Source organism: Oryzias latipes, chromosome 9, assembly GCF_002234675.1.
Source record: "Oryzias latipes chromosome 9, ASM223467v1".
NCBI lineage: Eukaryota > Metazoa > Chordata > Actinopteri > Beloniformes > Adrianichthyidae > Oryzias > Oryzias latipes.
Window position 1 is genome coordinate 1,031,298 of NC_019867.2, and position 27,779 is coordinate 1,059,076.

At 43.0% G+C, this 27,779-nt stretch overlaps 1 protein-coding gene across 1 annotated transcript in view; it reads right to left on the reverse strand.

The window, feature by feature from the left end:
• LOC101161713 (probable global transcription activator SNF2L2) overlaps nt 1–27,779 on the reverse strand; it is a 58,277-nt gene that overhangs the window by 21,493 nt on the left and 9,005 nt on the right. Inside the window, exons 8-22 of the mRNA XM_023958129.1 lie at nt 18,584–18,757; nt 18,325–18,498; nt 17,830–18,000; nt 17,468–17,518; nt 17,094–17,224; nt 15,289–15,346; nt 15,037–15,134; nt 14,561–14,708; nt 7,820–7,983; nt 5,612–5,678; nt 5,427–5,537; nt 3,115–3,357; nt 1,930–2,043; nt 699–803; nt 523–609 (exon numbers count right to left, since the gene is read on the reverse strand). Of these exons, the coding sequence (XP_023813897.1) occupies nt 523–609; nt 699–803; nt 1,930–2,043; nt 3,115–3,357; nt 5,427–5,537; nt 5,612–5,678; nt 7,820–7,983; nt 14,561–14,708; nt 15,037–15,134; nt 15,289–15,346; nt 17,094–17,224; nt 17,468–17,518; nt 17,830–18,000; nt 18,325–18,498; nt 18,584–18,757 (1,896 nt within the window). The remainder of the gene's footprint in view (nt 1–522; nt 610–698; nt 804–1,929; nt 2,044–3,114; nt 3,358–5,426; nt 5,538–5,611; nt 5,679–7,819; nt 7,984–14,560; nt 14,709–15,036; nt 15,135–15,288; nt 15,347–17,093; nt 17,225–17,467; nt 17,519–17,829; nt 18,001–18,324; nt 18,499–18,583; nt 18,758–27,779) is intronic.

Sequence of the window (27,779 nt, forward strand, 5' to 3'; positions counted from 1 at the left end):
CATCCAGAGGATGTAGTGGGATTTATGAATAGGCTGATGAAATCCTCCTCACTTCACCCTTTATCCGCTTTCTGAGACAGAGACGAACATTTAAGCTCAAACCTTCACAGAAAAACAAGTCCAGGATTATAGAATAAACACAAAGATCCATGTAGATTTATGTTCATTTGGCAAACTGATGGCGTTCTGTGCAGAAGACACGGCATGGAGTTTGACAAGGTCAACAGCCAATCAGGACGCAGAACACAACGCGCTGCTTCGTCTGGCGCAGAGAGACTGTGAAAGTCGGACCGCAGTGCAGCTAAAGTGACAGGTTATCCCACACGGCTCACAGGTTCAAGTCTGACTCAGACGGGTTTAAGGTCATCCAGAGAGAGAGATGTATGGACAGAGACCGACGTGTCGCCCATGTCATCCTGTGACGGCTGTGATGAGCTCAGAGGTCATCCGTGTGAAACTTTCCACATCCGATTCCATCAGGAGTGTTTGTGGAAACGTTCAGCAGATGTCGGTTTGACCCACCTCAATGTGCTGGAACATGTATGGATGGTTGCAGATCTTCTTCAGCTGCATGATGGTGTTCATCAGGGTCTTGGCGCCTCCCTTACCCTGAAGGCAGAGGTCATGACAGACGTTGTGTGCATGTCTGAAGGGCGGCGTGGAGTCCAGCTGATCCCGGCATCAGCCGTGACGCTCACCTTCTTGTCTTTCTCGGAGCCGTCGGTGAGGAGGATGCCCTTCTGCATGTGGCGGTACAGAACCTTCTGGATGGCCGACATGTCGCATTTGATGACATACTCCACCTGCAGCAGGAACACACGAGGCTTCAGGTGGATCTCACTGAAGGTGACTCTATGGAGAAACTTTTCTTATCGTCATTTCTGATCAGAAAACAGAAAAACACGACTGTAGCCGCGTTATCAGCTGATGGCGTCGACAGTTTACCGCCGGCGTTTATATGCACAAGGGAAGTAAGATGACTTATGGCCGTGTCAGAGATGTGCTTATCTCCATGAAAGAGGAGGGCATTTTATTTTGGAAAGCAGCAAAGCTCTGACCCCCCACCTCTGCTTTCAGAGCAGGCCTGAGCTGGCAGCTTCAATTACTCTGTGAGGCAGGAACAAAGGAGGAAGCAGTCAAGGTCGACAGGCGCACCGCTGTTCAGAGGGAGCCTGTACTCTGGAAGACGAGCTCGCACACAAACAAAACAACGACGATTAAAGTTTGAACCCGTTTCTGCTGCTCGCTGGGAAGTGAGTCAAACTGTGAGTCAAAACGAAAAGGGGTTTCAGTTCCATAATTCCATTCAAAAAACGAAGCTTTCCTAGAATGTAGACTCAGGATTTGATCAGAAACTGAGGAGAAATGAGGAGTTTTACCGCCTTTAAACATCTGGAATCCTATTTCCTCACCTCGATAAATGAAGGACCACTGCGTTCAAATGTCATGCTCTTGTATTTCTGTGAAATTAGCATGTTTACGTCGCTTTTATCCATGTAACTTATCAGACTTACTTTGAATGGACACGTCATCTAATTAGATTTGTTTGTAGTTTATTTTATTTATTTTTTTACTTTAATCACCTGACGTGACATGGAAGTATTTTGAACTGCGTCCGGCTCCACTCTGCTCTCCAGCTAAAACAGGAAGTCATCAGGAGGGTTTGTGTAGAAAACAAACATTCAACAGATATACATTAAACCCCTCCGTTATGCTCTACTGGGGGTTGCCATGGAAACGCGAGTGACAAGTCATAAATGATTGAGTGAGTGTGGAAAAGGCCGCAGACGTGTAAAATGTCTGAGTCATGACGAGGTTTAATCATCGTTCTGTCAAATTCCAGGAGTTGGAATAAAGGGAATGGTCAGAGCAACTATAATATAATCTATAGTGACGAGAACAGTCCGTTGATGAAACAGACGATCCTACCTTCTCTGGAAGCTGCGACTCCACCTCCTTCTTCAGCCTACGAAGCAGGAAGGGGCGGAGCACCTTATGCAGACGGCGAATGATCAGAATGGTCTCCTCCTCGTTCAGGTCCACCTGGAGAGTAGATGAAAAACAAATGTGGAAACGCATAGGAAATAACACAAACAGCTGATTTTCTGGAAGATTCGGGAAAAACAAAATATCAAAATGTGTAAAGCGGTTTTCCGGAGTAAACCAAGTTTTGACAGATGACGCTCACTGACATACATGAAAGTATAATTATTAAACGGAAGTGACTGAAATTCTGTTAAAAACATGCATTTGCTGTGTTTTCACTGCAGAATTAACTAAAGTCAAATCGATAAAATGTTCAAATGTTGGACCGAGTTTCCATTTTCAAATCTTTAGTCTTATGTTCTGCAGTTTATCAGGACCTGAACACAATAGAGAGAAAATAGACACACTTGATGTTTGTGTGTGCGTAACTCTGGATTTGCAGCTCATATAGTACATGTTGTGCATATTTGTGCAATTGATTATTGACACACTCAAATATCAACAATGTACAAATACGAAATACAATTTACGCGCAACTAGAAAAGAACAGCCCCTTCAAACTAACCGGGAATTCAAAAAACGGCTCCTAGGCGTACAAATCTACGCACCCATCGCATCAGACACGCCGACAAAAGCAGGGAGCCACCAGTGCTGGAGGCCTTCAGATGTGTGCCTAGATGATGTGTTCAAATGCTGCTAGAATGCTGGGTCATCAGAGTTTTCTGATCTGCTGTTTGAACTTAGATTGTGGAAAAGCCGTTTGAAAGTTTGAAGTTGGCGTCATTTCACCTTGTGTGTGTGTAAATTGTATTTCCTATTCGACTGTACATGTGAATACACAAGAGCAAGTACACACTGGTACACATCGATGGTATTGCATGTGGTACACACACAAATGTGCAGTGAGACTAGTGTGTCTCCATAGTGCATGAGGGGATAGTGATACTTGCTACTTGCGGTCATCACTGTGGTCTTTCATGCACACCCAGCAGCCAATCAGAATGGCGTATTCAGCCGGACCGTGGTGTAAGTGTTTTTAACAGACGTTTGAGAGTCACACCACCAGGAAAGGGGAGCGCTGACAGTACAAAAACTGGTCAAGGAAACGGATGAAGACGGTGTTTTCACCCTCTCTCCCGTCATGGCGAACGGAGCGTTGAACCACTGCTCGAAGGTGCTGCAGCTCTTGAAGATGGTGGGCAGCAGGAAGTTGAGCAGAGCCCACAGCTCGGGCAGCTTGTTCTGCAGCGGCGTGCCGGTGAGGAGGAGGCGGCGGGGGGCCACGTAGTGGGTGTTCAGCACCTGAGTCAGCTTACAGTGATGGTTCTTCATGCGGTGACCTTCATCCACGATCATGTACTTCCAACGGATCTGCAAAGGGAAAAAACGGTCGTTTCATCTAAAGGAAGGAATGTTTCACGTCCGTGTTTGGTTTTTGACCGTTTTGACACATTTATCCTTCAGACGTCAGTGCAGACTTTAGTTTTAGCGGTAAATGGAACCAGAAAAAACATCTTTTTGTGTTCACAGCATTACCATATAATTATAATAATAAATGGCTTAAACTATTACTGAGGATGGTTAAAGTGATTAAAGTGATAAATACTTCACTTCCCCCCAAAAAATGATTTTTTTCTAATGAAAAATAATCTGCACATCTTTTTAACTTTTGATACTTGATCTGCAAACACTATGAAGATTTCTGAAACAGTATTATGTCCATTTTTTCTGAAATAGTGTTATTTTTAATCATAGTCAGAATTTTTCTAATGAACATAAGTTGCATATATTTTAGATAACTGATCTGCATTTGCTTCTATGTTGATTTCTAAAATAGAGTTATGTCTATTTTAAGTCATTCATCTTTGTCATGTGATTTCTTGATACTTAAGGATTCTTAATGTATTCTTTGGTAAGGCATAGATGTCTGATAGACGTCATGAACCGGATAATGATAGTTAATGTAATCAAATGGTTACAGTGGAACAGGGTTGGATTCTAGAAGTTCACTTCCTTCCTCTCTCTTTAAGCAACATTTGATTGAACGTCTAATTATCCTACGTTTAATACGTCTTTGTATGAATGGACACCTGAATTTTATGCATTATTGTTGCTTTGATTGCTTGAAATAAACCACTTCAAATCAAATCAAATGTAACCCCTCCCTGTTTATGGTTAACCCTTCATTTTAAATTATGACCCCCCCCCCCCTTAAACACCTTTTATCCACTGCATTTTCTCAAGTTCTGGCTGTGGATCAAACATGTTTGTGCTGCAGCTCCAGAGCGGTTCCCCCTGCTGCTCATGTCTCTCCACATGACATCAGATTACATTAGAACTGTGTTTTCCCTCTAGCAGCACATCTCTGATGTGGATCTTTGTGAGAGCCCCCCAGCAGCCAACAGCTCCGTCCCGTCTGAGGGCCAATCCAAGCTCTTCTGAGAGAAAAGCTGCTTGTGATTTTCACGTCAAGGCCGTGTCTGACGGCCAGCACGTCGTGATCCCTGCGTGATAAACCCAACTCAAGTGTTTCTGCCGCTGTCATTCCTGGATGTGCAGATGTACATGGAGGGTTTTGAACGACGGGTCTTTATGCCAATTCGGTTTTGAGGTATCCAGAATTTTTGGAAACATAGTTTATACGACTCTGTCGATTCTTTTAAAAGTCTACTGAAGACATTTATTTAAAAATGCTTTTAGCTGACTGTTTTTTTGTTAATTCTATTCAAAGTTTATTTTCTTTCATTTAGTTTTACATTTAATTGATTGTTAATGTGTTTTTACTGTACTGTATGGTATTGTTTTATTGTTCAGCGCTTTGTGATTTTACCTGGGAAAGGCGCCATATAAATAAAACGTACTTACTAAAAAACATACTACATACAATTACTATGTAAATCTGTGTGACTTTTGCGAGATGCATGTGTTTCTTTCCACGTGTGTCTAACAGACTTTTCACGCATGAACCACCGATGTCTAACTTTTACATCGCGTATACGGCGCACACATCACGTCTAGATGACGTCATTGACGGACGTATTTTTACGCTTACGTGTTCTTTGCGTGGTGTATTTGTACATCTTCCGTGTTTTTAACCTGATTCATTCGTGACACTTCTGTGAAAATTACACTGAAACCTTTCCCCCCTTTTTTTCCACGTCTATTCACCTGTGACCAATTTACATCGGAGCAATATGCGCCAAACGTGCATGATGGCTGCGTGACATTCTTCAGATGAGTGACATCAAGGCTTCACTCATGTGAAGAATGATATGCTTCCATTTTGGGTCAGTAAACTGTAAAACCTGTTGACTGATATTTATTCAAACATCTCAAATCAAAGCGGTGGATTTAAAAGCCGCTGGACTTCCTGAAACTTTCAGAAAACTGAAACATCCCAAAGCTGTTGGTGTACAGAATATAACTTTGATCTCCTTCACCTTGGCCAGGATGTGCTTGTCCTTAATGATGTATTCATAGGTGGTCAGCAGGACGTTAAACTTCCCGCTGCGAAGCTGAGGAACGAGCCCCCGGCGCAGAGCGGGAGTTCCCTGGAATGAGGAGGGGGCTGGAGTCAGTGAAAAGCACGGCGTCAGAGCCTCGGCTGCAAAAATCTTTTTTTTACCTTGTAAGCAATTTTGACGACAGAAGGAGCCCATTTGTCGAGTTCATAGACCCAGTTTGACAAAGTCCTGGAACCAGAACCAACACAAATCATTAGACAGTGGGGAGGGGGGGGGGGGGGGTCACCCGGGATTAAAAGCAGTTTCTGAAATGTGAAAAGGAAAGTTTAAGAATCTCTGCGTGAAAACGCAGAGAGAGCAGCGGCGTGATCAAAGAATCTGCAGACATGCTTTTATTCTGAAAGAGCATCCACCAGCATTCTAATCATCTGTGGAACAACACGGCCTGGAGCGTCAACGCTCCACAGCCAGCAGGAATCAGGAAGAAGCTCCAAACAAACCCAGAGCTCCTGTCAGTTCTTTGGTCAATTTGACTTAAAAGGGAGAGCTTTTAGGCGGGAAGCATCCTGACACATTTTTGTTCCCTTCTTGCGTGAGAAGAAGCGATTCTTTCATCTGAAAGCTGAAGGGCAGCTGCACCTTCGCCCACCTTAACGGAAAGCTCTCCTGACGTTTGCAGGAGACGACTCGAGAGGCTTCAAGGTGTTTGAAAATACGGAGGGGATTAATAGTGAAGAGGGAGAATCTCAAACGCCGTCACGCGAGTCAAACCTAAAGAAAATCACTTTTCAATGATGGTTTAACTGCAAAAACAAAGTCAAAAGATGCATTTTTTATCCAGCAAAATATTAGGAAAACAGTATTTCAAATCAGTTGGTATTTATAAAAAAATCTTGCTGATTTATTTAAAATTTACAATAAACATTTGTGTCATTTTTATCTGAAGATTTTTCTGTTCCTACATGTTTGAACCAGGCAGCAGTGGATGCAGTTTCTTTTACATTTGACCTCATTTGCAGAGAACAACGTTCTGAACCAACATTAGCATGAATCCAGTCCCTCCACAAAGCAGTTTCTAGAATCAGGTCGCAAGGAGACGCAGGCTGTGCTGCCATTGTGTCAAACAAACTGTGTACCCAGTTGTGTGCGGAACAGAAGCACAATTTACAGAGTTTTGCTTTGTTTCATCACAGTTTAACATTTGCTTTAGACTGAGGAGGAAATCTCCTCACAGTGATGTGAAACGGAACCGACAGCTATCAGTAACCTGTAAAGTTATGAATAAATCTGTTAACAGTGTCTTCACTTGTCTTATCAAAGTGGACAGAGGTGTGGACTTGTGTCTCATGATTAGAATCATGACTAGAGCCATGAAACTCGAGTCACATGAATCTGACTCAACTCTCATGACTCGAACTCGAGTCTCATGACTCAAGTCATGAATCTGATGACGTTAGACCTGACAACATCTTTAGACTTGCGACTCGACTTGAATTTTTACAGCAGGAACTCGTAACCTCACTTGGACTTGTGTGTTCTGACTAGAAAAGATTTACCGTTTTCCCCAACAGCCTAAAAAGTCAGTTACCATAGACCGCTGTTTGTGTATGTGTGTGTCAGTGTGTGCTGTTGGCACAACATCCAATCAAATAAGGTCCCCGTTAATTTTATCCAATCCCATCCAACCAATGAACGTCATCCGTCCAACAAGGCGCCAGTTTCTGTTCGTAAACAGGATTCCTGAGGTTCTTACATTCAGGAATAAAAATGATGACCTTTCAAACAAAAAAGGGTTTGCAGTTTGCAGAAAATCCGGTTCAAAGAAAACTGCATGTAGACTTAACAACGACCAACTTCGTCCGACACTTAAGGTTGAACTAAAAACTGTAAGTTTTAAAAGCTAGCTGCAGTCAAATCAAGGAGACTGTAAAGTCACTGCTAACTTTGCAAAAGCCGGGTTTTTGTTACAGATAGATCATTTGGCATTTTCTATGGATGACGTCAATGACGGTCAATTAGTCCTTTGTTTTTACAGTCTATGTTCCCATCATGCACCTCAGCTCCGTCTCTTATTTGACAAGATGTGTGTTAACATTCCTGCGTTGTGCCTGACAGCAAACGTGGAAATAAGATGCTTTTCATCTTTACAGTCAGACTCATCACCTTCATACAAATGACTGGCCTTCTCCACATCGTTTGTGTTCATTGTAAGTCTGGTGGTGTGTGTTTCTGTGTGTGACTATTGTGTATGTGGAAGTAAAAGACTGGAGTGAATCGACGGTAGAAAAACAGGCTTTAGGGCAACAGTTCTGGGCTCTGACTGGGTTCACATGTTGGACCAAAAGATTGATGAAAGGAGAATTACTGACGAAAGCGGAACGATGATGAGGTACGGGCCGTTGAGCCTTTTGTGCTCCATCAGGTAGGTGATGAGCGCGATGGTTTGGATGGTTTTACCGAGGCCCATCTCATCAGCCAGGATCCCGTTCAAGTTGTTATTGTAGAGAGAAACCATCCATTCCAGACCCTGGATCTAGAAAACGCAAAGGCAAAAAGAGGAGGCCGTCATTTGTCAAAAAAAAACAATAACCTTGATATTCAACTGGACACCAATTGGACCCATTGTGATCGACTGCAACCTGAACCCCTCAAAGAGTCATTTGGATCAGTCTCCCACTGAGAGGAAAGCACAGGGAGCCACAACAGTAGGGGTGTTAGACAATATGGTTTGGCCCATATATCCCAATTTTATTATTTTATTTATTTATTTAACCTTTATTTAACCAGGAAAGTCCCGTAGAGATTAAAACCTCTTTTCAATAGTTCATCTGAAGATACTTGTATTGATTCAAAATGTTGTCAGGATATTTATTTATTTTAATTATTTTTATTCTTTATGAGCGTGATGTTTCCTTTGATGTTTTGTCCATTTTCCACAACCTTGAATAGACTTTTCCGTCTTTCAAAACAAATTCACTTTGATGCAGACTCGTTTCTATTTTTTTTCTTTAAATTCAATAAACCCAATAAATTATGTTAATTTTATGGATGACAACTATTCCTTTTGAGGAAGCAGCTGTTAGTTTGTCTGGAATCATAAGCGGTGAGTCTAAGCCCCGCCCCCGCCACTCTACCTGTTTGTTGTTTTCCCCCGCGTGCAGCCCCCCCCTCCAGTGTGTTCTACAGACAGATCAACATATGGTCATCGTAGCAGCACGGTGACAGGATAGTGGGGGCGTCCTGACGCAAATTTAATCACCATTGACTGTCTTTCTAGAAAACTTTCCATCCCATAACAGACTCTGGTCGGCGTTCACAGCTGCAGACACGCCCCCTCTGCTCCTTCACGCTGCTTTCTTTCTCCTGGCCGCTCGCTCTACCTGACGGTGTTGAAGGCTCCACGACCATCTGAGAACGTGATGGTTATTTTACTGAACCACAGAGAGCCGCATGCGGCTCCGGAGCCGCCGGTTGCTGACCCCTGAACTAAAGCCTTAGTCACATTCACCCGTACGGGGGTTTGGGTTGGCTAATCAGAAAAGGATCTATTGATTTTTATAGATAGATGTATTTTGTATTATTTATTCCTATCTTTTAGCATTTGTTTACTCTAAATCCATTTGGTCTCCATGTCACTGCCTCTCATTACAATGATGTATTTGCAGAGAAAAGCATCACCTGAACTGCTCTTCTCTGCACATACATCAGCAAAATTACACTTGGATGAATCTTTATATCCGCCGGCTGTCAAGTCTTCTTTCACCGTCCGCGGATGCGTCTAAATTCACTCTAAACTGTACACATGTGTACACACAGACACACACACATAAAAACAACTTGTCTTGTTACACAGATTGATGATGAACCTACAGACTAGGGATCCAATTACAGAATAGCTGCAAAAGCTGCGACGTTTCAAAGCCGTATCTCATTTAAAGCCTGACACACAATAAATCAGAGCGATGCTCAGACAGCATCCTGATTGCAACCAAAGAAAAAGTGTGAGTTTCTGTTTCTCTCATTTTATCCATCAAAGCAATCTGCAGTTCAGACCAGATTACAGCGGGAACAGAAAGTGGTGGTAAACATCACGGGGGGCTCATCATAAAGTTTGATGGAAATGATCGAGTCTTTTAGCTGAGCCCAAACTCAGTCCCTGACTGTGAGAACCATAGAGAAACACACGTGTCCAGACGCAAACGTCCCCGTGAAGGCCTTTAATGGAGGTCAGTGTGTGACGTGTAAATGACAGGCGCCTTAAAGACTGTCGCCTGGAGCATTCCTGCAGGGCGAGCAGGAATGCAGAAACCTTTCTAAATGATTCTGTTCAGTCACAATGAAATCTTCAAACATGCTGCGTTCACACCGGATGCAAATGAGCGTTAATATCTACTGCAGGAGCTGCGTCTGAATGACGGCGGTACTTCCCTCTCTCTGTGACCCAGTTGGACGAGCTGCTGTATATCTCTATAAATATAATAAAAATATCATAAAACTCAGGAGGAGAAGGATTAGATTCTCCTCCGTATTGGTCTTGGACTCCACCCACCGATGACATCATCAATGCGTCACAGGCTGATTCTCTGTTGGGTGAAATTCTCTGTCAGAGTTCAGATATGTGAACTTTGGAAATATGGCGCCATGACCGCCTAAATCCTCAGCCACCTCAGTAACACGCCTGTTACATTGACTTCCCTTGAAACTGGACGCCTCCAACACGTGAAATACAAAAATACTGTAAAATATTCCAAACCATTTTGTGTAGAAGAAGCCAAACACCCTTAGAAAAGAAAGTAACTCCTGCTGCTGTTGAAACGATGAACGTGTCAAATGTCTTTAGCGGGAGCTGTCTGCCACATTCACACCACTAAAGTCCCACTCTGATCATCTTCTGATCCATCTCCAAAGGGGTCCTTTCATTATGATGATGTCGTTTTTAGCCAAAATCTGTGTCCTTTTCTAGGACATAGTTTCTGTAGAGCGGCTCTCGGCCAATGAGCATTCGGCTCTTTGCGTCTCATCATCTATTCTATATACTGTGCCTCATTTCATAGTTTTTTCACTCTTAAACCACACTCAAATCCATCAGAGGGTATTAAAAATAAATAATACTGAAAGTAATTTGTCAGTGTGTGTGTTTGGTGCTGCTCCCGACACATAAGTGACCGCCAATCATTTGCGCGGGTTACGCCCAATGCCGGAAAAAATAACTAAACATTGATGTGCGTGCAGACTGTTACCTTCATGGTCAAAATGGCTTAATTCAGAGTATAAAGATACGTTTCTGGAAGAACGGGAAGATTCTTACTTTTTTACTGAACTGAATCACGTCACTATGTTTATCATTATGAGCTTTTGGAAGCAGTAAAAATTTTTTATGCCAGAAAAGAACAAAACGTATCCCGGAGAAAATGAAAAACTCTTCCTGATCTGACACAAATTGTCTCCTTTATGAACAAGTTGAAGCTTTTCAAACATTCAAACGGCCATCATCCCACTTTCCTTCTTTGAGGAGCTCACAGCAGAAGCTGCAATCCAAACGAATAAAGCAGAACGTGACGCAGAAACGACCCCAGATCACTTTTCTCATGGATCCTTAATGCAGAGACTGACTGCCTGAGATCCCCGCTTGTCACTAATGAGGCAGCGAGCGAAGCGGAGATGATTGAGCTGAAATCTCTCTGAAAGAAGGTCCTAGTACGTTTACGAGAACAGAGAAACCCCCGTGTGTAAAAGAGCTGCTCTAAGCTGCTGTCGACGTTTTCCTCAATACAGTGGTGGACAAAATTGTTGGTAGCCCTCAGTTAAAGAAAGAAAGTCCACAATGTTCACTGAAATGACTTGAAATGTTCAAAAGTAACAATTAATTAAAATGTATTGAAAATTAAATAATTAAATCAGCCATTACTTATGAGTTGTTGATTAACAGAATTATTTAAAAAAACAAACTAATGAAATAGTGCTGGACAAAAATAATGGTCCCCATAACTTCATATTTTGTTGCACAACCTTTTGAGGCAATCACTGCAATGAAACGGTTTCTGTATTTGTCAATGAGCCTTCTGCACCTGTCCACAGGTATTCTGGCCCACTCCTCATGAGCAAACTGCTCCAGTTGTCTCAGGTTTGACGGGTGTCTTCTCCAAATGGCATGTTTCAGCTCCTTCCACTGATGTTCAAGGGGATTCAGATCTGGGTTCATAGAATCCACTTCAGAATAGTCCAACGCTTTTCTATCAGCCATTCTTGGGGGTTTTTGGCTGTGTGTTTTGGTTCGTTGTCCTGTTGGAAGACCCATGACCCAAGACTGAGACCAAGCTTTCTGACACTAGGCAGCACATTTCTACCCAGAATGCCTTGATTATCTGGAGATTTCATTTGACCTTCACAACTTCAAGACACCCTGTGGCAGATGCAGCAAAGCAGCCCCAAAACAGAACTGAGCCTCCTCCATGTTTCACAGTAGGGACAGTGTTCTTTTGGTTGGATGCTTCATTTTTGAGTCTACCAACATGGAGCTGATGTGCCTGACCAAAATGCTCCAGTTCTGTCTCATCTGTCCAAAGGACATTTTCCCAGAATGCATTTTTGCAAATTCCAGTCTGTCTTTTTTCTGATTTCCTTTCAACAGTGGTGTCCTCCTTGGTCTCCTCCCATGAAGTCCACTCTGGCTCAAACAACCACGAATGGTGCGATCTGACACTGATGTACCTTGATCTAGGAGTTCACCTTTAATGTCTTTGGAGGTTGTTCTGGGCTCTTTGGATACAGTTCCAACTATTCTTCTCCTCAATTTGTCATCAATGTTCCTCTTCCTCTTCGTCCAGGGAGGTTGGCTACTGTCCCGTGGGTCTTAAACTTCTGAATAACATGTTCCACTGTGGTCACAGGAACTTCAGGCTGCTTAGAGATGGTTTTATAGCCTTTACCTTTATGATGTTTGTCTATAATTTTGTTTCTAATGTCCTGGGACAATTCTCTCCTTGGCTTTCTGTTGTCCATGTTCAGTGTGGTTCAAACCTTCTCACCAAACAGAAACGTGACTATTTGTCTCCCTTTAAATAGGCAGACTGACTGATTATGGGTTTGAAAACAGCTAACATACCCGAGTTCATAATGACCCCCTGGACAATTAGTTCTCAGTCTTTTATGGAGGTACCATCATTTTTGTCCAGCCGTATTTCATCAGTTTTTTTTTTTTTTAATAATTATGTTAATCAACAACTCAAAAGTAATGGCTGATTTTAATTATTTAATTTTCAATACATTTTAATTTATTGTTAATTTTGAACATTTCAAGTCATTTCAGTGAACATTGTGGACTTTCTTTCTTTAACTGAGGGCTACCAACAATTTTGTCCACCACTGTATATGTCTGCCAGTCCCTATTTATTACCTTGAAACACGTGAAATCAAGGCATCGGTCTGTTCCGACCGACACTCGCGTAAAGGAACTGATCAGAGAGGCTACAACTGGCCTGGGGGCTAGCCCCGCCTTCAGCCCCTAAGACTCATGGGAAGCGGGGAATATAGGGTGTAAAACCATGAGTGAGGGGGCTGTGAGCAGAAGTGACATGCATGCTGTTTGACTGTTTAAGTTTGTTCAGTTAAACATGTTCTGAACACGGACCAGAGGAACGTGAATAGCTCTTTATGCAGCTAGTTAATAGGTAGTTTAGCGCTTTTTTTGCATGCCACATTGAGGTATGATATGACTCATTGCAATGCATTATTATTTCATCACTTATTAGCTTTTCATACAAAGAGTCAATCATTAATTTTAAATTAAAAAAAAGTTATAAAAGCAAATTTTTTACTGAAGGTTAAAATTAATGTATGCTACAAATCTGAAATGTAATGTATTTAATGTGTTTATTGTGAATATAAATTATTCAGACACCAGAAGGATGCCCTGTCCAGATGTTTGTGTATTTATTGGTGTAATGGTCATTGAAAGAGGAATGTTGATAAGTTATAAAGAATTACCAGTTAAATACTGTTGGATGAATAGTGAAATATTCCATTTTTATCATCATAAATCTGACTTCAGAGGAGTCGGTGCCTCACCAGCATCAACCTCACCGCACCTCACTGAGTAGTAGTGTGTGTCAGGGGGAGGCAGAGAAAAGAGTGAGATAGAGAGAAAAAGATTATGTGTGTGTGTGTGTGTGTGTGTGAGGTGCCTATGCGTGTGTGTGTGTGTGGGGGGGGGGGGGGGGTATCTGACCTCCAGGGTTAACTGTGTTAACTAAGCTGCATTTGATGTATTGATGGTGAACACTTTCCTTGAAATAAACACAAGTGCAATACTTGCTGTTGTGTTGTAGGGAGAGGAGTGTGTTATGGAAAATAATACGGCTTTAATTGTGTGTTTGTGTGTGCGTCTTGGCAGGTCAGTGTGTGGTGTGGCTCTTTGACTCTCACAGTGAAAAACTTCGGCTCTTGGTCTAAAACTTGTTCACCCCCCATGCTGTAGAGCGTCAAAAGTTCATTAGAATTTCACCACTGGGTTGTGGGCGGAACATTTGGTGGGGAGCAATCCCACCACCCATAGCTGAGAGCTCTCTGTTTACATGCTCCCCCTCTAGCTTACAGCCCCTCACAACCCGCTAACATCAGCGGTGCATCAAAAATGGCAGCAATATCAGATCTATCCAGTCGTACAGTTTGGAGCCAGATTCCAGCTCAGACCAGGAAATCAAAGACGTTCATGCATCTGTTGGTCTGCAGGAGGATGATCAAAAAGGGGCGGAGCCAGAGTATTTTCTGTCACAAATAGGATCTTTTTCAAACTGCATTTTTTCCTCTGCTCCTCACTCAGAATGTTGTGAACAAAGACAAGCTCAGAAAAGTAATCGTGAGTTTAATTTTCCTTATAAGCGTCCTCCATCATCAGGAAAACGCTACAAGAACACGTTTACATGGGCCTGGATCTTTAGGGAAAGCTGGAAGTGCGTCTGTGTTCAGAGGATCATCACAGACCACAGCTCACTACACTCAGCATGAAACTCCAGCATCCATTCATTCCCACTGGTTGTTTTTCTGTTTCTGTAAAAGCTGTAGCAGGTTTTTGGGATGACGGACAGGCGGGACTGTGGGATGTTGGATACCTGATAATGTTTGAGCATGCCGTTGATCAGCAGCGTGGACTGCTTATCCACCTTCTCTATGACGGCGTGCGCCACGCCGTAGTAGGACTGCAGGCTGGTCTGGTCCGTAGGAACGCTGTATTCATCGTCCACGTCTTGTTTGGCCGACCTGAGAGCAGGGGGACCACAGATTAAATGTGGAGCTGCGCTGACCCTGCATGAACTAAACGTCTTGTAATGATCCTGGATGGGACTGGTGCCGGCAGCTCAGCTGGAGGACAGCCGGAGCTCCTCACCCCCCCACAGGGGAAGCTACATTCAATAATTTCCTGTCGTCACAAATATGTTAAAGCAAGATGGAAAAATGGGAGATGTTTAATTATTGCTCAGCGATGTAGCTAAAACCATGAAAAGATGTGAACATATCTTTTGTTTAGTATTTCTCAATGAAATTTTTGCAGAGTGTGTGTGAGACGGTGGAATGAGAGATGCAGTACTCGATGATGTGCTTGGCAGCCTTCACTGTCACTTCGTCTCCGTTGGGATCGATTATTTTCTTCTCCTCCATTTCTCCTTTTGTCATCTCGTCTTCTTCCTTAAAAGGAGATGTTGATAAACGCAAAGAGAGACCGTCACATCAGTTCTGACGAAGCAGAGGGCGCACCGCTACAGCCCCCTGGTGGAGAGCTGTGGTTAGGCCAGCTGTTCAGAATGGGGGTGAAGATCATTCTAAAAGCAGAATCACCCACCTCCTCTTCAAACTCGGAGCCGCTCTCCTCGCTGTCTGACCGCGGAGCAACTTCATACCTGACAGAGAGGAGGTTATTCATGAAATCCGATGAGGATTCGCCTTCAGGAGTGTGAACGCATCAATCCAGGACTTTGAATGCTGCCTGACAGGAGGGACGTCCAAAAGAGACGTTTTTTTGGACACATAAATAAAACCCCTCCTATGTAACCCTTGATGACAGAAATTCACACAGCCTCTTTAAAGAACGGATCAGCACCATGTTTCTCTGTCCAGAACTGCACACAGAGCTAATAACAAAAACCCGTCTAGTCCGCCGATGTTCGCTCATCTGGCCGCCTGTCGGCTCGAAACACACAGTTTAAAGTTTGACAGTACAAATTGTAAACTTGAAAGCAAATCTGTCTGAAATTGTAAATTTGACACAAATTTATTTTAAATTTGAAGTAATACGGAAGAGCTGAATAAAAATAATATTTATTTGTAACAGCTGCTGTTTTATTTGTTTTTCATTTCTCTCTCTCTTCACTTTGTCTCGATTCATCAAATCAACCCAGACTTCTTGTTTTCAGGATGGTCTGATGTTTTTTGTGGGGGCGGGGCTTTAAGGCTACCAGTTCGTGATTGACATCAGGCCTTCCTCCTCTGGTTTGGGAGTCTTATCGCCACTGTTATATAAAGGATTTTTTAAATATTTCTTTCAAATTCACTATCTGGGTTTTTGAGTCTAAAACTGTTTTCAACATTTGTTTTATTTTTTTATTTATATTCTGGCTTTTCATTCACCAGTTTCGCCATCTGGAACCACCAAAAAATGGAGACGTCTCATTGGCTGAGCTTTGCACCCCGTCTTTCATTAAAGGCAGATTTTTGTTATGACTCGTATCTTCATCATTTCACTGATGTCTAACAGAAAATGATGTTTTAATCTCCTGTTTTAGTTCATGTGGAGCTCATTTTAGTGTCGTTGTGACTCTAAAAGGAGATTGTTCTAAACATTATTTTAAGTCTTTGTCAGTTTTTTCTCTGTAGATGAAGAAAAAGTTTGTTTTAAAGAAGCATTTAAGCTTTGTGACCGGAACTACTTTTTTAGGTGATATCACTGTGGATTATCATTTTTTAATGCAAACACAGCAGCCAATCAGAATCGAGAATTTATCCAGACGATGGTATAAGACAAAGAGCTTCAGGTCAAAAGTAAGATCAAATGCAGGAAAATGGCGTTCCCTTTGCTTTATAACGGTTCACCTTTTGCAGTCTCGTGGATTTTTTTTTTTTACAGTTTTTACATGTTTTTTTTTACAGTGCAGTGTTTCCATTGGCTAGTGTTAATTAGTCTCCTGTACAGACTTTTTCACTTTTCCAAATCTACATAAATCTTCAATTTTGATCAGATCTCTGTTTTCATTCTAATACCGGCCGTTTGACAGTTTAAACAAGAGAGAAAAGTATGAAAATGTTCATGTCTGTCTGAAAAAAGTGTAATGATAAGTTCAACAGCCTTAAAACATCTAGAATTATTGTAAAAATAAAAACGAATCCATCCGACGGTGGGTTATGTATAGAATGTAACTCCCACGATAAACGAGGGAACACTGAACCGTGAAGGTTTCCTATCCAGGAGAAATCCTGCGGCTGACAGATTCAAACTGTGCGAGTGCGGTTAAACAAAGACAAAATGTTTTTCCTTTGACTGAAGGAGCCGTGTTTTTAACAGAAACCCGCCAGCAGAACCCCCCTGAATCTTCTCTGCAGGGGGCGGGTGGGATTTTGGATCATTACAGCTGCAGTGGTGGAGCGTCTCACCCAGGGTTCATCTCCAGCCAAGCCTCCAGCTGGCTGGACTTGGGGGCGTCGGTTCCCTGTAGGACCTTCCCGGTCTCGGTCTGAATCACTTTGACAGGAAGCTCGCTCATTTGGCTGCTCTCATCAATGGGCTGCAAGACAAGAAAAGGAGGTAAAAAAGAGGAGCCTTCATCTCCAAAGCCCTCCTCCTCCTCTGGTTTTCCCCAACCCCACATTTTAACGCCTGAATCTTAGATCACAGGGAGGCACTGGTCTTCCTAAAAGGTGCCATCATGGCCTCCTCTGGGGCTGAGACGCCGTCTGGAAGGAGAAACGCTGCTTTCCTGACGCTATTTTCAACCCCCCCATGCAGAAAAGAAGCATTAGCAGCACACCTCTCCATCCAGTCCAAAGGCGCTGGTGCCTTCACCGTCTCCGTCCACCTTCTGCACAGACCACACAGACATCAGCAGTTTGATCACATCAAAGATTCACCTTTTTAAGAGCAAGCAAACAAACTTTGATTTAAAAATATGAACGACTGAAAGCTGAGCTTCATAGAAACCAGAGAGCGCGTTGGGGGTTTCCTGACAAAACTAGAGGAAATATATCCAGATGATGTTTTGCTTTTAGTACTGAAAGTCGGGGGCTCTGCTGCAACAAGCGGGGAAAGAATTCAAAGATCTGAACACCAGCAGGGCGTCCACCTGCAACAGAAACATACAGTGAGGGACCAACGTGAGCCTCTTCGTCATACCTTCTTTCTCTTCTTCTTCCTCTTCTTCTCCTTGGCAGCCTGAGCAGCCTTATGCTCGTAAACCAGAGCAGTGAGGTTGGCCACATATTCATCCGTCTGCTGCAGCAGGTAGGCCAGACGCTTGTCTTTCTTCTGATCAATCAGTTTTCTGTACCCCTCCTCATCCTCAGCCTGGAAGAGACAGCAACAGAAGGTCAGAACGGTATCAGGCTGAACCCTCATGAGAAACTCTTTTCGTAATTGTCTTCTATTCCTCTCTTCCTTGTTTGTTTCATGGCTTCTCCTCAGTGGAACAGTTACAGAGCAATAATCTTTGCTTTTCCAGCCTCATTTCCATCACAGACTGAACTTCACGCTGAATGAAAGCTTTCCACAGTGGGCGTGTCTCTTCCAACAGAACATCGCTTTGATCATGGATTCTTTCAAACAAAGATGGCCGCCATGCAAACAAGGTTTCCGTTTCTGACATGGACTGAAGTCCACATGACTCCTCACCATCAGCCTCCTCATCCTCTCCTTCTCGATCCTCTCCGTCTCCTTCTTCTGCTCCCGCTCCGTGTTAGTGTGCCACGTGGCAACGGATCTGGTGATTTTCTGGATTTTGCCGGAAACCGAGCGGTGATACTCTTTGAAGTCCTTGGCATGCTGCAGAATGCTGTTGAGGTATTCCTGAAAGAACACAAAGCGCATCATGAAGGTGACAAACCCAGGAGCTCGTGGCGGCCACGGGCCGGTGCACGCCAGCGTCGATCACCTGGTGTTTCTGCCTGCGCTTCTTCTCCTGCTCCAGCTTCTGCTGCTTCTCCAGCTTCTCCGTCATGCGGGCCTCCCTCAGAGTCTGCCGCTTGCTGCGTCGGTAAGCTTTCGAGTTGAGCGCCGTCTCCAGGGTGGTGTCCCGCCTCATGCACGCCACCACGTCCTGCCTCAGCTTCAGCAAAGCACACCTCAAGTTAAGACTGACTTCAGAATTCTGATTCTACAAGACTTCTTTACCCTGTTTCAGCATCAGCCTGTTTCATAGTTACACTGTTTCAGCGTCAGCCTGTTTCATAGTAACACTGTTTCAGTGTCAGCCTGCTTTAGCGTCAGCGTGTTTCATAGTTAGACTGTTTCAGCATCAGCCTGTTTCATAGTTACACTGTTTCAGCGTCCGCCTGTTTCATAGTAACACTGTTTCAGCGTCAGCCTGTTTCATAGTTTCACTGTTTCAGCGTCAGCCTGTTTCATAGTAACACTGTTTCAGTGTCAGCCTGCTTTAGCGTCAGCGTGTTTCATAGTTAGACTGTTTCAGCATCAGCCTGTTTCATAGTTACACTGTTTCAGCGTCCGCCTGTTTCATAGTAACACTGTTTCAGCGTCAGCCTGTTTTATAGTAACACTGTTTCAGCATCAGCCTGTTTCATAGTTAAACTGTTTCAGCGTCAGCCTGTTTCATAGTAACATTGTTTCAGCGTAAGCCTGTTTCATAGTTACACTGTTTCGGCGTCAGCTTGTTTCATTGTTACACTGTTTCAGTGTCAGCCTGTTTCATAGTAACACTGTTTCAGCGTCATCCTGTTTCATTGTTACACTGTTTCAGCGTCAGCCTGTTTAATAGTTAGACTGATTCAGCATCAGCCTGTTTCATAGTTACACTGTTTCGGCGTCAGCTTGTTTCATTGTTACACTGTTTCAGTGTCAGCCTGTTTCATAGTTACACTCTTTCAGCGTCAGCCTGTTTCATAGTAACACTGTTTCAGCGTCAGCCTGTTTCATTGTTACACTGTTTCAGCGTCAGCCTGTTTCATATTTAAACTGATTCAGCATCAGCCGGTTTCATAGTTACACTGTTTCAGCGTCAGCCTGTTTCATAGTTTCACTGTTTCAGCGTCAGACTGTTTCATAGCTAAACTGTTTCAGCGTCAGCCTGTTTCATAGTAACACTGTTTCAGCGTCAGCCAGTTTCATAGTTTCACTGTTTCAGCGTCAGCCTGTTTCATAGTTACACTGATTCAGCGTCAGCCTGTTTCATTTTTACACTGTTTCAGCGTCAGCCTGTTTAATAGTTAGACTGTTTCAGCATCAGCCTGTTTCATAGTTTCACTGTTTCAGTGTCAGCCTGTTTCATAGTTTCACTGTTTCAGCGTCAGCCTGTTTAGTTACACTGTTTCAGCGTCAGCCTGTTTCATAGTTACACTGTTTCAGCGTCAGCTTGTTTCATAGTAACATTGTTTCAACGTCCACCTGTTTCATAGTTACACAGTTTCAGCGTCAGCCTGTTTCATAGTTTCACTGTTTTAGCGTCAGCCTGTTTCATAGTTTCACTGTTTCAGCGTCAGCCAGTTTCATAGTTTCACTGTTTCAGCGTCAGCCTGTTTCATAGTAACACTGTTTCAGCGTCAGCCTGTTTCATTGTTACACTGTTTCAGCGTCAGCCTGTTTCATAGTTAGACTGTTTCAGCATCAGCCTGTTTAGTTACACTGTTTCAGCATCAGCCTGTTTCATAGTTAAACTGTTTCAGCGTCTGTTTCATAGTAACATTGTTTCAGCGTAAGCCTGTTTCATAGTTACACTGTTTCGGCGTCAGCTTGTTTCATTGTTACACTGTTTCAGTGTCAGCCTGTTTCATAGTAACACTGTTTCAGCGTCAGCCTGTTTCATTGTTACACTGTTTCAGCGTCAGCCTGTTTAATAGTTAGACTGATTCAGCATCAGCCTGTTTCATAGTTACACTGTTTCGGCGTCAGCTTGTTTCATTGTTACACTGTTTCAGTGTCAGCCTGTTTCATAGTTACACTCTTTCAGCGTCAGCCTGTTTCATAGTAACACTGTTTCAGCGTCAGCCTGTTTCATTGTTACACTGTTTCAGCGTCAGCCTGTTTCATATTTAAACTGATTCAGCATCAGCCGGTTTCATAGTTACACTGTTTCAGCGTCAGCCTGTTTCATAGTTTCACTGTTTCAGCGTCAGACTGTTTCATAGCTAAACTGTTTCAGCGTCAGCCTGTTTCATAGTAACACTGTTTCAGCGTCAGCCAGTTTCATAGTTTCACTGTTTCAGCGTCAGCCTGTTTCATAGTTACACTGATTCAGCGTCAGCCTGTTTCATTTTTACACTGTTTCAGCGTCAGCCTGTTTATTAGTTAGACTGTTTCAGCATCAGCCTGTTTCATAGTTTCACTGTTTCAGTGTCAGCCTGTTTCATAGTTTCACTGTTTCAGCGTCAGCCTGTTTAGTTACACTGTTTCAGCGTCAGCCTGTTTCATAGTTACACTGTTTCAGCGTCAGCTTGTTTCATAGTAACATTGTTTCAACGTCCACCTGTTTCATAGTTACACAGTTTCAGCGTCAGCCTGTTTCATAGTTTCACTGTTTTAGCGTCAGCCTGTTTCATGGTTACACTGTTTCAGCGTCAGCCAGTTTCATAGTTTCACTGTTTCAGCGTCAGCCAGTTTCATAGTTTCACTGTTTCAGCGTCAGCCTGTTTCATAGTAACACTGTTTCAGCGTCAGCCTGTTTCATTGTTACACTGTTTCAGCGTCAGCCTGTTTCATAGTTAGACTGTTTCAGCATCAGCCTGTTTCATAGTTTCACTGTTTCAGCGTCAGCCTGTTTCATTGTTTCACTGTTTCAGCGTCAGCCTGTTTAGTTACACTGTTTCAGCGTCAACCTGTTTCATAGTTGCACTGTTTCAGCGTCAGCTTGTTTCATAGTTTCACTGTTTCAGCGTCAGCCTGCTTCATAGTTTCCCTGTTTCAGCGTCAGCCGGTTTCAGCGTCAGTCTGCTTTAGCGTCAGCGTGTTTCAGTTACACTGATTCAGCGTCATCCTGTTTCAGCGTCAGCCGGCTTTAGCGTCAGCGTGTTTCATAGTTAGACTGTTTCAGCATCAGCCTGTTTCATAGTTACACTGTTTCAGCGTCCGCCTGTTTCATAGTAACACTGTTTCAGCGTCAGCCTGTTTTATAGTAACACTGTTTCAGCATCAGCCTGTTTCATAGTTAAACTGTTTCAGCGTCAGCCTGTTTCATAGTAACATTGTTTCAGCGTAAGCCTGTTTCATAGTTACAATGTTTCGACGTCAGCTTGTTTCATTGTTACACTGTTTCAGTGTCAGCCTGTTTCATAGTTACACTGTTTCAGCGTCAGCCTGTTTCATAGTAACACTGTTTCAGCATCAGCCTGTTTCATAGTTACACCATTTCATCATCAGCCTGTTTCATAGTTTCACTGTTTCAGCGTCAGCCTGTTTCATAGTAACACTGTTTCAGGGTCAGCCTGTTTCAGCGTCAGCCTGGTTTAGCGTCAGCGTGTTTCATAGTTACACTGTTTCAGCGTCAGCCTGTTTTATAGTTTCACTGTTTCAGCGTCAGCCTGTTTCATAGTTTCACTGTTTCAGCGTCAGCCTGTTTCATAGTTACACTGTTTTAGCGTCAGCCTGTTTCATAGTTTCACTGTTTCAGCGTCAGCCTGTTTCATAGTAACACTGTTTCAGCGTCAGCCTGCTTTAGCGTCAGCGTGTTTCATAGTTAGACTGTTTCAGCATCAGCCTGTTTCATAGTTACACTGTTTCAGCGTCCGCCTGTTTCATAGTAACACTGTTTCAGCGTCAGCCTGTTTTATAGTAACACTGTTTCAGCATCAGCCTGTTTCATAGTTAAACTGTTTCAGAGTCAGCCAGTTTCATAGTTTCACTGTTTCAGCGTCAGCCTGTTTCATAGTTACACTGTTTTAACGTCCGCCTGTTTCATAGTTTCACTGTTTCAGCGACAGCCTGTTTCATAGTAACACTGTTTCAGTGTCAGCCTGCTTTAGCGTCAGCGTGTTTCATAGTTAGACTGTTTCAGCATCAGCCTGTTTCATAGTTACACTGTTTCAGCGTCCGCCTGTTTCATAGTAACACTGTTTCAGCGTCAGCCTGTTTTATAGTAACACTGTTTCAGCATCAGCCTGTTTCATAGTTAAACTGTTTCAGCGTCAGCCTGTTTCATAGTAACATTGTTTCAGCGTAAGCCTGTTTCATAGTTACACTGTTTCGGCGTCAGCTTGTTTCATTGTTACACTGTTTCAGTGTCAGCCTGTTTCATAGTAACACTGTTTCAGCGTCATCCTGTTTCATTGTTACACTGTTTCAGCGTCAGCCTGTTTAATAGTTAGACTGATTCAGCAACAGCCTGTTTCATAGTTACACTGTTTCGGCGTCAGCTTGTTTCATTGTTACACTGTTTCAGTGTCAGCCTGTTTCATAGTTACACTCTTTCAGCGTCAGCCTGTTTCATAGTAACACTGTTTCAGCGTCAGCCTGTTTCATTGTTACACTGTTTCAGCGTCAGCCTGTTTCATATTTAAACTGATTCAGCATCAGCCGGTTTCATAGTTACACTGTTTCAGCGTCAGCCTGTTTCATAGTTTCACTGTTTCAGCGTCAGACTGTTTCATAGCTAAACTGTTTCAGCGTCAGCCTGTTTCATAGTAACACTGTTTCAGCGTCAGCCAGTTTCATAGTTTCACTGTTTCAGCGTCAGCCTGTTTCATAGTTACACTGATTCAGCGTCAGCCTGTTTCATTTTTACACTGTTTCAGCGTCAGCCTGTTTAATAGTTAGACTGTTTCAGCATCAGCCTGTTTCATAGTTTCACTGTTTCAGTGTCAGCCTGTTTCATAGTTTCACTGTTTCAGCGTCAGCCTGTTTAGTTACACTGTTTCAGCGTCAGCCTGTTTCATAGTTACACTGTTTCAGCGTCAGCTTGTTTCATAGTAACATTGTTTCAACGTCCACCTGTTTCATAGTTACACAGTTTCAGCGTCAGCCTGTTTCATAGTTTCACTGTTTTAGCGTCAGCCTGTTTCATAGTTACACTGTTTCAGCGTCAGCCTGTTTCATTGTTACACTGTTTCAGCGTCAGCCTGTTTCATAGTTAGACTGTTTCAGCATCAGCCTGTTTCATAGTTTCACTGTTTCAGCGTCAGCCTGTTTCATTGTTTCACTGTTTCAGCGTCAGCCTGTTTAGTTACACTGTTTCAGCGTCAACCTGTTTCATAGTTGCACTGTTTCAGCGTCAGCTTGTTTCATAGTTTCACTGTTTCAGCGTCAGCCTGCTTCATAGTTTCCCTGTTTCAGCGTCAGCCGGTTTCAGCGTCAGTCTGCTTTAGCGTCAGCGTGTTTCAGTTACACTGTTTCAGCGTCATCCTGTTTCAGCGTCAGCCGGCTTTAGCGTCAGCGTGTTTCATAGTTAGACTGTTTCAGCATCAGCCTGTTTCATAGTTACACTGTTTCAGCGTCCGCCTGTTTCATAGTAACACTGTTTCAGCGTCAGCCTGTTTTATAGTAACACTGTTTCAGCATCAGCCTGTTTCATAGTTAAACTGTTTCAGCGTCAGCCTGTTTCATAGTAACATTGTTTCAGCGTAAGCCTGTTTCATAGTTACACTGTTTCGGCGTCAGCTTGTTTCATTGTTACACTGTTTCAGTGTCAGCCTGTTTCATAGTTACACTGTTTCAGCGTCAGCCTGTTTCATAGTTTCACTGTTTCAGCGTCAGCCTGTTTCATAGTAACACTGTTTCAGCGTCAGCCTGCTTTAGCGTCAGCGTGTTTCATAGTTAGACTGTTTCAGCATCAGCCTGTTTCATAGTTACACTGTTTCAGCGTCCGCCAGTTTCATAGTAACACTGTTTCAGCGTCAGCCTGTTTTATAGTAACACTGTTTCAGCATCAGCCTGTTTCATAGTTAAACTGTTTCAGAATCAGCCAGTTTCATAGTTTCACTGTTTCAGCGTCAGCCTGTTTCATAGTTACACTGTTTTAACGTCCGCCTGTTTCATAGTTTCACTGTTTCAGCGTCAGCCTGTTTCATAGTAACACTGTTTCAGTGTCAGCCTGCTTTAGCGTCAGCGTGTTTCATAGTTAGACTGTTTCAGCATCAGCCTGTTTCATAGTTACACTGTTTCAGCGTCCGCCTGTTTCATAGTAACACTGTTTCAGCGTCAGCCTGTTTTATAGTAACACTGTTTCAGCATCAGCCTGTTTCATAGTTAAACTGTTTCAGCGTCAGCCTGTTTCATAGTAACATTGTTTCAGCGTAAGCCTGTTTCATAGTTACACTGTTTCGGCGTCAGCTTGTTTCATTGTTACACTGTTTCAGTGTCAGCCTGTTTCATAGTAACACTGTTTCAGCGTCAGCCTGTTTCATTGTTACACTGTTTCAGCGTCAGCCTGTTTAATAGTTAGACTGATTCAGCATCAGCCTGTTTCATAGTTACACTGTTTCTGCGTCAGCTTGTTTCATTGTTACACTGTTTCAGTGTCAGCCTGTTTCATAGTTACACTCTTTCAGCGTCAGCCTGTTTCATAGTAACACTGTTTCAGCGTCAGCCTGTTTCATTGTTACACTGTTTCAGCGTCAGCCTGTTTCATATTTAAACTGATTCAGCATCAGCCGGTTTCATAGTTACACTGTTTCAGCGTCAGCCTGTTTCATAGTTTCACTGTTTCAGCGTCAGACTGTTTCATAGCTAAACTGTTTCAGCGTCAGCCTGTTTCATAGTAACACTGTTTCAGCGTCAGCCAGTTTCATAGTTTCACTGTTTCAGCGTCAGCCTGTTTCATAGTTACACTGATTCAGCGTCAGCCTGTTTCATTGTTACACTGTTTCAGCGTCAGCCTGTTTCATAGTTAGACTGTTTCAGCATCAGCCTGTTTCATAGTTTCACTGTTTCAGCGTCAGCCTGTTTCATTGTTTCACTGTTTCAGCGTCAGCCTGTTTAGTTACACTGTTTCAGCGTCAACCTGTTTCATAGTTGCACTGTTTCAGCGTCAGCTTGTTTCATAGTTTCACTGTTTCAGCGTCAGCCTGCTTCATAGTTTCCCTGTTTCAGCGTCAGCCGGTTTCAGCGTCAGTCTGCTTTAGCGTCAGCGTGTTTCAGTTACACTGTTTCAGCGTCATCCTGTTTCAGCGTCAGCCGGTTTCAGCGTCAGTCTGCTTTAGCGTCAGCGTGTTTCAGTTACACTGTTTCAGCGTCATCCTGTTTCAGCGTCAGCCGGCTTTAGCGTCAGCGTGTTTCATAGTTAGACTGTTTCAGCATCAGCCTGTTTCATAGTTACACTGTTTCAGCGTCCGCCTGTTTCATAGTAACACTGTTTCAGCGTCAGCCTGTTTTATAGTAACACTGTTTCAGCATCAGCCTGTTTCATAGTTAAACTGTTTCAGCGTCAGCCTGTTTCATAGTAACATTGTTTCAGCGTAAGCCTGTTTCATAGTTACACTGTTTCGGCGTCAGCTTGTTTCATTGTTACACTGTTTCAGTGTCAGCCTGTTTCATAGTTACACTGTTTCAGCGTCAGCCTGTTTCATAGTAACACTGTTTCAGCGTCAGCCTGTTTTATAATGACACTGTTTCAGCATCAGCCGGTTTCATAGTTAAACTGTTTCAGCGTCAGCCTGTTTCATAGTGACATTGTTTCAGCGTAAGCCTGTTTCATAGTTACACTGTTTCGGCGTCAGCTTGTTTCATAGTTACACTGTTTCAGTGTCAGCCTGTTTCATAGTTACACTCTTTCAGCGTCAGCCTGTTTCATAGTAACACTGTTTCAGCATCAGCCTGTTTCATTGTTACACTGTTTCAGCGTCAGCCTGTTTAATAGTTAGACTGATTCAGCATCAGCCGGTTTCATAGTTACACTGTTTCAGTGTCAGCCTGTTTCATAGTTACACTCTTTCAGCGTCAGCCTGTTTCATAGTAACACTGTTTCAGCGTCAGCCTGTTTCATTGTTACACTGTTTCAGCGTCAGCCTGTTTAATAGTTAGACTGATTCAGCATCAGCCTGTTTCATAGTTACACTGTTTCAGCGTCAACCTGTTTCATAGTTGCACTGTTTCAGCGTCAGCTTGTTTTATAGTAACACTGTTTCAGCATCAGCCTGTTTCATAGTTAAACTGTTTCAGAGTCAGCCAGTTTCATAGTTTCACTGTTTCAGCGTCAGCCTGTTTCATAGTTACACTGTTTTAACGTCCGCCTGTTTCATAGTTTCACTGTTTCAGCGTCAGCCTGTTTCATAGTAACACTGTTTCAGCGTCAGCCTGCTTTAGCGTCAGCGTGTTTCATAGTTAGACTGTTTCAGCATCAGCCTGTTTCATAGTTACACTGTTTCAGCGTCCGCCTGTTTCATAGTTTCATTGTTTCAGCGTCAGCCTGTTTTATAGTAACACTGTTTCAGCATCAGCCTGTTTCATAGTTAAACTGTTTCAGCGTCAGCCTGTTTCATAGTAACATTGTTTCAGCGTAAGCCTGTTTCATAGTTACACTGTTTCTGCGTCAACTTGTTTCATTGTTACACTGTTTCAGTGTCAGCCTGTTTCATAGTTACACTGTTTCAGCGTCAGCCTGGTTCATAGTAACACTGTTTCAGCGTCACCCTGTTTTATAATAACACTGTTTCAGCATCAGCCTGTTTCATAGTTAAACTGTTTCAGCGTCAGCCTGTTTCATAGTGACATTGTTTCAGCGTAAGCCTGTTTCATAGTTAGACTGTTTCGGCGTCAGCTTGTTTCATAGTTACACTGTTTCAGTGTCAGCCTGTTTCATAGTTACACTCTTTCAGCGTCAGCCTGTTTCATAGTAACACTGTTTCAGCATCAGCCTGTTTCATTGTTACACTGTTTCAGCGTCAGCCTGTTTAATAGTTAGACTGATTCAGCATAAGCCGGTTTCATAGTTACACTGTTTTAACGTCCGCCTGTTTCATAGTTTCACTGTTTCAGTGTCAGCCTGTTTCATAGTTACACTCTTTCAGCGTCAGCCTGTTTCATAGTAACACTGTTTCAGCATCAGCCTGTTTCATAGTTTCACTGTTTCAGCGTCAGCCTGTTTTATAGTAACACTGTTTCAGCATCAGCCTGTTTCATAGTTAAACTGTTTCAGCGTCAGCCTGTTTCATAGTAACATTGTTTCAGCGTAAGCCTGTTTCATAGTT